Source organism: Buceros rhinoceros, unplaced genomic scaffold (genome assembly GCF_000710305.1).
Source record: "Buceros rhinoceros silvestris isolate BGI_N320 unplaced genomic scaffold, ASM71030v1 scaffold12635, whole genome shotgun sequence".
NCBI classification, from domain to species: domain Eukaryota; kingdom Metazoa; phylum Chordata; class Aves; order Bucerotiformes; family Bucerotidae; genus Buceros; species Buceros rhinoceros.
Window position 1 is genome coordinate 26,982 of NW_010413465.1, and position 9,463 is coordinate 36,444.

Genomic DNA, 9,463 nt, shown 5'->3' on the forward strand with positions numbered 1-9,463 from the left:
GAAAAGCAAAATGACCTAAGGAAGTTTCAGAAAATATTTACATGGGAACTCAAGGAAGAACAATTTATTTCTGTGTGCTCTGCAAATTTTACGCAGAGGTAGAAGTCATGAAATGGGTTAGCATCTCACTTAAATAAAATTAAATACAGTGTAGTTCAACAAAACTTGAGCTTAGTTTATCAAATGCAATTTACTTTATAAAGGGGGATGTTTAAAATACTTAGTGATGGGGTTTTTTTCCCTATGATAAATACATAATTAACCCCACCAGCTTTCTATGAGACAAATTTTGTATAACCCGTACTTCGAGGGAAGTGAGGCAGAGACGATAATCTTGAGTTGTAGCGCAGGTTGACTTCACATGATTCTGGCCAGTCACTGCCCCTTCTGGTACAGTGCTTCTGTCTCCAGTGGAGAAAGCACTTTTCTCCATTAATTTAGATGGAAAACAAGCTTTTGGAACAAAAGTTTGCTCGTAACACACTTCGTAAGACAGATCAGTAGGGATTATTAATGAGAAGCATTCTTACAACTACATCCTCTTACAGCTGAATCGTAGCTGCAGACTTTACTTGGTCACTATCAGCATGCTCGGCTTCCTTTGCTATTTAAAGAAAAAGCAAACCAAAAAACCGACCAGTAAAGTGTAACCTCTCACAAAGCCTGGCACTCAGTGGCACTGCTGCCGTAGCTCTCCAGTGTTGGCTGGCATGTCTAACTTGTAGCCATTTTAGAGCATGTAGCTTTGCCTTTAAACAAAAATTCATCTGTTTCCCCCCCGCCCCCCACCTTTCTGCCTCTCAAATCTGTTCCTGTATCCCTTTGTAATTTCTCTGAGATACATTTTTTGCCTCCCCTCCCACCTTTCCCTGTATGTTTTCTTTTATCTCCCAGGTGCAGTCAGTTCTAGGGGTCATTCCTTTGCAGATCCTGCCAGTAATCTGGGTCTGGAAGACATTATTAGGAAAGCATTGATGGGGAACTTTGATGACAAGAGTGAGGAGCACGGAGTTGTAATGTCACAAGCTATCGCGGTAGCACCTGGCAGTTCCAGTGCTGCAGTATCAGCAAGTAATGAAACGCGTAGGGAAGAAGCTAATCCATCACCAAACTCAGGTGAGGTACCGCAGCTCCTACATATCTCGTGGTCTTGAGTTAAAGAAATTAAGGGTTTGAATAAAGTTGGTGTTGCTGAAAATCCCTCTCTCCCCTGGAAGTGACAGAGATGGTGTTTCTGTTCCCTCTAGTGGTCCTGGTGGCTGCTGGAGCATTAGCCAGTGTTTCTTGGAGAATGACAATGCTGATGAAATGGGGAAGAGATAACAGGGTGTGTTAGATACCTGAAGCTTCTCGGTGGTTTGAGGAAAGTGCCCATGTAGTACATCAGCTGTAGGAACACGGGACGGTGGGAGCTAGCTTGACCCAAACCCATGTCCCTTCCCAAGAGTGGAAATGTCATTCTGCTGTGACAAGAACAGGGGTTCTCTAGCAATACTCTGTTTGCAGGCTAGCCTGTACGGTCACTAATTGTAATGAATCAGCGTTCCAGAAGGCACCGGGGTGAAACTCCCTTTGCTGCTACGTGATAATCACAGAAACAAACGTACAGAAGCTAAACCGCAGTGTTAACGGTCGTGTAAAATCTGTCCCTTCTGTTCCAAGGAGGGGCAGTCAGCAAGCAGAAGCTGATGGGCAAGTCAAACAGCAGGAAGTCTAAGTCTCCGATTCCAGGACAGGGCTATTTGGGAAGTGAACGACCTTCTTCTGTCTCCTCTGTCCATTCAGAAGGGGACTACCACAGACAGACTCCAGTGTGGGCCTGGGAGGACAGGCCTTCATCAACAGGTGAGAGCTGGGTTTCCTTCACACCTGACCAGCCAAGTGACGTGTTCAGAAGGGTCACGCGTAGACATGCTGTAACGCTGGTGCACTGGTCAGCGTATGAGGATTTTCTGAAACAGATTTTCTGCTGTCTGTCAGGTACAGATCTCTCAGAACAGCTCATGTTTTTGACTTGGGGAACTCTCTTTGATTCAGGTTCCACACAGTTCCCTTACAACCCGCTGACGATGAGGATGCTCAGCAGTACACCGCCAACCTCCATCACGTGTGCCCCGCCGTCCATGAGCCAAGCAACCACTCACCAACAGAACAGGATATGGGAGCGAGAGCCTGCACCACTGCTTTCAGCACAATATGAGACTCTGTCTGACAGTGATGACTGAACTATGCAGATATTTTTTTTTTTTTTAATTTGCGGGTCAAAAAAAGAAATCTATTTTTGACTTGTGCCCATAGAGACTTTCCAAGAGAGCGAGGGCCACACAATGAAGAATTGATGGAGAGTCCGTTAAATGCCTTCTGCAGAGGCCGTGTGTCGGAGGACCGCATTCAAGATGGTTGACTTACTAAAGATAAATATGTAAAGAGTTTTTAAAAATGTGGACTATTCCTGTTCTACATCTATTTGTAAAGAAAACCATAATGTCTTTAAATCATTCTTCTGTAAATAGAGAGTACTTTTTGCAGTGTTTTTTCCCTTGCTATAGCATCTGGTGTACTTATGTTTAAACCATTGCCTAAACTTTGGGGGTCATTTTGTAATTTTTTTTAAGCATTTTCTCCAGTGTAGAGTACTCTTCATAACCCCAGTCTCCCAACCACCCAGCCTAACCGTAACCCCAGCCTCCCAACCAGCCTAGCATCATTGCCCATTTAATGCCCTGCCACTTCTTGCAGGCATTGTGCTTTTATATATATTTTTTTTCCCTAGACACACTTTCTCAGTGGTGTTCAAGCTCTTGTGAAAATGTTGATTTTTTTTTTTTTTAAGACTGACCCAGCTAACCCTTAACCCCAGCCTCCCACCCAGCCTAGCATCATTGCCCATTTAATGCCCTGCCACTTCTTGCAGGCATTGTGCTTTTATATATATTTTTTTTCCCTAGACACACTTTCTCAGTGGTGTTCAAGCTTTGGGGGTCATTTTGTAATTTTTTTTAAGCATTTTCTCCAGTGTAGAGTACTCTTCATAACCCCAGTCTCCCAACCACCCAGCCTAACCGTAACCCCAGCCTCCCAACCAGCCTAGCATCATTGCCCATTTAATGCCCTGCCACTTCTTGCAGGCATTGTGCTTTTATATATATTTTTTTTCCCTAGACACACTTTCTCAGTGGTGTTCAAGCTCTTGTGAAAATGTTGATTTTTTTTTTTTTTAAGACTGACCCCTTAATGAATTCTGTACGTTAACATAGTCCGGTTCGCTGGAATAAGATGATATATTTCTTTGAATTTTAAATTCTGCCACATTGTAAATTTTTGGTGCAGTTGGTTTTATTTAGCAACACTGCAGAAATATTATTGCATGGGTATGTTATGGTTCATTTTTAAAAGGATAAAAAGAAAAAAGAAAAAGAGCAGCTTCTGGAGGCATACCTCACTGTTATGCACACTGGGAATTTTAACTGCCCCAAAAGCCGACCTTCGTGTTCTCTGTTTCTGCAGTGTATGCAGTCAAAACAGGCTACTCAATTTTACTGTCGTATTTAACCACAGCAAATGGCTGATCTGAACAGAGGCTCTGGGTGGGTTGATAAATCCTTAAAGAAGAAAAACCTCTACATCCCAAGTTTAAATAAAACACAATGCTTTTATAGAATAACTGAGCCACGCACGAGTCAACTACTTGGCTTCTGTTACCACCGATTTGAAATAGGTACTGTGATTCTTACCTTCCTCCAGTCTGATTTTAAAATCTTTATGTAATAAGTACTTTAAAGTCTGCACCCCAGCCCTAACAAATGCTTGGCCTAACTCCTGAAGTGTGCAATACTTGTTAGGGTGATTTTTATTTTTAAATTGTGTATGGTACTAGGAGAGTCTCCTTAATCGTTCACCTATCAATGCCTGCTATGATATGCTTGTAGCTCATGTATACATACATCTGGTTAGTGGTATCACAGGGTGTCCTGACACCCATCTTCAAAAGCATCTTGTTTTATGCTGCACTGACCTCAGGAAGTGAATTTCAATCTTCTGGGGTAGAAGGACTGATTTACAGATAGCACTGAGCTGGGGGGTGGCATGCTCTGTCAGATTCCAAACTGCTTCTGCATCTCATTGGTGAACAGAGTCTTTGCCTTCAAGCTTTTTTCTAGTCAAAATCCTTTTAATTTAACCCTGTATTTGCAGTATGCTGTGTGGAAGGTATAATGCAGCCGTGTAACCTTAAGCCACGTAAGCTCTGCATCTTACAGACAGACTGTAACGGTCCCGTTACACGCAGGAAGAAGTACAGAACTCTTTACCAACAGCCAGTTCACTCAGAGTCCATCAGAGGAAAGCCCTTCTGCCCCGAGAGGGGGAAACACCCAAGGAACTCCTTTGGAAACTTGACACTGCATTGCAAATACTCAATTATTTTGCTACTTTTTTTAAACACTGCATCAGAGCAGATCAGTTGGAGTCTTAAATCTCCTTCCAGTCTGCCTCTAGGAAAGATTCTCCTCACCTTCCCATCCTTCACCCTTCTGGCTTCAAGTAGCAAGGTTTTCATCCCCTTTGTAGACCTGTGCTCTTGTTTTAAGAGTTTTGTTCCTACAGCAACATATACTGGAAACCACGTAGATCTGCCCTTTCTGTAGGTGTAAATTTGGAGTGGGGAGTTAAGTTCCATTCTAGAACTCACTTGTTCTCATTTTCTTAGTGTAACAAATTCAACATGAAAGAGGCATGTACAGACAAATGTCTTTGCTAACTGTACAGTAAGTGTAGCATGTTCATTGCAAAGCTTCATGCTGCTGCTGCTGCAGCAGCAAGATCTCCCAGGTAGGGTAGTCACCTTCTCCTGAGATACAGCTTGAGTGGCATTTGCACATACGATGTTGCTGCTTTTTTGTTTGTTCTCCCAGTTCTAACTTCTCCCGTGTAAAAACCTCTCCAGAGCCAAAGTTAGGGTTTACCACAATTCCAGCAATCTTCAAGAATGGAATTACATCTGACCTGTTTCAAACATGTTTACAAAGTGTAGTTTACTACAAATTTTTAACTGATTTCTGATCAGCGCTTTCACAATGCTTTCATCTTGATATGTTTCGTGATTCTGATATGAAATCATTTAAGACTTGAAAAACCCATGCAACATAAAACTCAACTTTTTTTTTCCCCACACAATGTCTTCATTAGACAGTGATTTCTGGATTCAGACCAATCAATAAAGGGGATCAGTTCTCCATCTGCTCTTCCTGTGTCTCCCTCTTGTTTTGCAGCATCAAGCTATGTTCACCAGAACAGGCAAAACACTTCCCCGAGGGGGTGCTGCAGGGCTCCCGGTTAACACTGCTGCACCCTCTTTGGGTCTGCCACTGAACGACCCAAACCAGAGCTTCACCACACGAGAGCCAACCCTCTTTAAAGCCTCTGTGTCAGTACAAGCGAGCCTGTACAAAACAGCCATATTTTTACCTCCTAGCTTGCCAACAACAAAGCTGTGTGTGCGACTTCACTTTTTCCAGCCTCAGTGAACATCTACACTGGAAAACCTGTGTACCTCTTCTCAGCTCAAAGTTACGCAGGGCTGGAGCCACTAATGCTGCTGTAAGTAAAGTAATAATGCTGCAATGAACATGAAAGGTTGTACCAACCAGCTGCAGTTCCTGCAGATGAGAGGTTAAAATACCACCTGGCTAGTGGCAGAATTACAGTTAGTTCTGTCTCACCTAAATACAGATTCAGCAACTTCTGCTTTAATTCTCCTCTCTCTCCCAGGCAGAACTGAAAAGTTCTGTTGCATAAGCAGGCTGTTCGTACGAGGCTCACCTGAAGGCACGTGGCTCACATGCCATCTTTCCCAACAGGAAGCCTCAGCTTTCTAGCACTGGCTCTCCAAGAAAGGAGGACAGCTTTGGCACATAGCCAAATGGCACATGCCCTTGACTGGGGTAAGGGTAAGGGAGCAGAGTGGTTTATTTCTGCCAGCAGCTCTGCTTTGGTCAGTCTCACCCCTCCTGAGAGGGCATGTTCTATCTTTGGATTTTAAATGCTTTGAAGAAAAAACACTTGATCTTCAGGCAACCTGTTTGAAAAGGACATGGAGCTACAGCTCTGGCATAATACAGGGTGAGTCTGGGAAATGCTCTTTGGGAGTCAATATCTTCTGACCCCTAGCCCTGACAAAAGCACCCCCCGTTGTGCTAACCAGCATGTGGGGAGTGAGACAGTTCCTGCCTGTTCGCTCTCATGACTTAGCTTTAGTGTAGCCACGTTTTGAAATGGAAAGACAGAGTTAAAGCACTCGTGTTCGGTCACTCTAACCACAGACTATACCACAAACATACACAGCTAAGATTTCACGCCTTTATTTTGGGCTAAGTTGTTAGGCAACAGCAGCCCTTCTCATTAAGTAGTCCTTAAAACTCCTCATTGCTGTTCCCCTGGAGAAATGCACCAGCCTGGTCCTGCGCTGCTTGTACTGACCAGCCCTTGCTGCTCTTGGGCTCTGTGGCCAGACTTACTTGGAGCCCTTTCTCCTCTTGGCCAGCTCAGCTAGTTCTTCCTGGATGTGCTGGACAGAAGCAGCGTCTCCCTTCTGCTGTGCCTGCTTGAGCGCTTCCTTGTACACTTGTTTTGCTTGCAGGAAGTCTTCTGTAGCAAGAGGAGAAAGAGGTCTGGCTGGCCCATTACAAAGCCCACTTTCAGAGTCCCCTCCTGAGTGCGAGCCAAGGACAAGCAAGACCCACGTGGAGCGCCTCAGGGACTAGGGAGGTTCAGAAAACACCCAGCACCCAGGGGCGCCAGCTGCGAGAGCCAGACAGCAGCAGTGCTGATGGGACAAGGTGCTGCTTCAGCATTAAGTTCTCACAGAATCAAGTATCTTGCCTGTCTTCTGTCATTTTGGAGTCAGTTCCTGTACATACAGCACAAGGGCAGCCTGGCAACCTCTTGAGGTGGGTGCACCAGTGCTGCATTTATCTTGGACAGGATCCTTCAGCAGCCACATGCTATCTGAACACAATGCAGGCTGCCTTCACAGAGTCAGCAAACTACTGCTTAAATTAAAAACACTAACACAAAAATAACCCTCTAGTTCAGCCCTATGCTACAGGTACCTGCTGTCCGCACACTTATTTACCTACCTTTGTGCATCAGAATTGCTGCCAGGTTATTCAGCACCATGTGCTCCTCAGGGTGCTGAGTCTTCTTCGCCAGCTCAGCCGCTCTCTTCACATGGGAGTACGCCTCGTCGTAGCGCCCCTGAGCATCCAGTACAGTTGCCAGGTCATTCATCAGGACCACAGTCTGCAGCAGGACAAAAAGGAAGCCTCAGAGCACGACTCCTCTAGAGGTCTGGAGCAGCAGGAGCACCACGTTCACACCCCTCTCACACTAGTAAGAGTAGTATTTCCCAGAGGAGCGTTCAGTAAGTGCCTCATGTTTATGTATCAATCAGCATGTACATATGTTTATGTACCTTATGTTCATATACTGCTCATTCTGCCTGGCAGGAAAGCAGAACCTGATTTAGCACTGTGCACGTCTAATGCCAGCAAAGCTGCTTTTTCAAGCCACTCATTCCCTGGGAGATTGGCCTCTCTTCCCCTAGTAGTCCGGCTACCATTGTACACGTCACCTGTGGATGAGTCTCTCCCTGAACATCATTTGATATCTGCAGAGCCTTCTCATACATTTTTTGGGCCACTGGGAGCTGGTTAATGTTTAGGAGATAGCGAGCATAGGAGTCTAGGCTCATCCCAAGCAAGAGACGGGTGTTGGCCTTTTCTTCAGCTGCAAATAGAGAGGAGTGGAAGAGATCACTTCTACGAGACCAAGCACGAGTCCCCGTCCTACGAGAGCAGGAAACTCATGCAGTATGAATACAGTGGATTGAAGTGAAGATGGTGTTTAGGCACTATGGAAAGCAACATCAAGGACAGGGAAGTGGAGAGAAGATAATGAGAGAAGCCTTTGGCAGATCGGGCAGTTCCCACCTGGTAAGACATCCTCAGGCAAGTCCTTTTGCTTGGCAATCTTCTCCTCTAAGGTCAGGATGCAGAACTGGTAACCAGCCAGGGCTAATTTGTGCCTGCAAAGCAAAGGTCCTTCCGTCCCTGAAGGGACAAATGCGAATACCTTCAACCCCTGATTCTACATGGCCTGGAAGACAGCTTTTCCCCTTCAGCAGAACCTTCCTGCCCTCGGTGCTCTCTTCTTGGTCATGGCCTGGACCCTTCCACCCCTGGACCCACGGGTCAAGGAAGGTGGAGGGCCACCTCAGGCAACCCACACCAGCACTCCCCTGGCCACCAGCCACTAACAGCTCCGAAAGCCTTCTCTCCTGTGAGGGGTGGGTTTAAGACCAAAGAGCAACGTCCTCTCTGGCTACTTCTGCCCTCAGCCGGGCAGGTCATAACCGCAACACTGTGCTACAAGGCAGTGGGTAGGCAAGTATCGTGCCTGTGGAACCTTTATGTTGATGGTAACTTGTCACATCAAAGGTCCTTCAGGCACTCTGTTCTTAAAGAGCCCCTGCTTGGCCACTGCTGCCACTGTGAAGCCGAGATGAAAGCGAAAGCAAGGAACTTACTGTTTCTGAGCAGCATAGATACTGGCCAGCTTGAGGGACATCTCCAGGACTGCATTGTCATCCTGCCAGAAGGACACACAATGCAATTGTTATTTTTCTTGCAACTCCCCAGCAGAAACACTACTTTGTCAGAGAACACATTAAAGACAACCTTAAAAATCCCCATCCTGTTGTCTCCAGAGCTGCCATCCCCTTCAAGGAAGTTCCTGAGGATCTGGCAAGCTCATGGCTAGTATTGCCAGTTTCCAGCAGGAGGTATCACAGCACAAGAAACAAACCAGAGTGGTGCCCCACAGCGTTAACACTTCCAGATGAAAGCCCTTGTCAGAACATACCTCCTTCGTGTCCCCTGCAAGCAAATAGCTCATACTTGCTTTGTAGAGTTTTTCTGCCTGAAATGAGAATTTAAGGGAATACTGAGGAATGATGGCAGTTAAAAGATCTCTACCCGTCACAGAGGCTGGGATAAACCTGTCTCACCATCAGTGGCATTTACATTGTATGTCAACTGCAGTCAGAAAGGAGTGGCTAACCAGAGCCCAGCAGCACTCTCAGCTCCCGGGTCCTCGCAGTGCTGCCTGAGGACTGCTTCCCCAGCCACCAGCCTACCACCTCTGGGTGCTGTCGGGGCTTTCCCAGATTCTCCTCAGGACAGCCTTTAAATGCGTAACTGCGGTATCTGGCTGGTTTAACTGCGAAAGCACTTCTCTTAGCATCTCTCAAGATGTCAGCCTCTTAGAAGGAAAAAACCCCAGGAGTTAACTCACGTTGTCCAGCTGTCCCTGCATGAAGGCCACGTTTGCCATCTGCAAGAGACAGACCGTGCTGAAGCAGGGGCCAGCCCCAACAACTGCTCTTCCCCCTGCCTGCAGCTCCACC

General features: G+C 46.0%; 2 protein-coding genes across 2 annotated transcripts in view; one reads left to right on the forward strand and one right to left on the reverse strand.

Annotated features, from left to right (window-relative positions):
• LOC104493976 (nuclear receptor corepressor 1-like) overlaps positions 1 to 2,806 on the forward strand; it is a gene marked incomplete at its 5' end in the record, with an annotated part of 27,551 nt that extends 24,745 nt beyond the window's left edge. Inside the window, 3 exons of the mRNA XM_010136748.1 lie at positions 895 to 1,116; positions 1,663 to 1,845; positions 2,038 to 2,806. Coding sequence (XP_010135050.1) covers positions 895 to 1,116; positions 1,663 to 1,845; positions 2,038 to 2,225 — 593 coding nt within the window. The remainder of the gene's footprint in view (positions 1 to 894; positions 1,117 to 1,662; positions 1,846 to 2,037) is intronic.
• Positions 2,807 to 6,343: 3,537 nt separating this feature from the next.
• TTC19 (tetratricopeptide repeat domain 19) lies at positions 6,344 to 9,390 on the reverse strand (the record flags this gene model as incomplete). The annotated part of the gene is made up of 7 exons (XM_010136747.1): positions 6,344 to 6,645; positions 7,137 to 7,299; positions 7,631 to 7,785; positions 7,989 to 8,083; positions 8,585 to 8,646; positions 8,920 to 8,976; positions 9,352 to 9,390. Coding segments are annotated over 7 exons (705 nt in total), but the record flags the coding sequence as incomplete, so codon positions are not given.
• Positions 9,391 to 9,463: the final 73 nt, after the last annotated feature.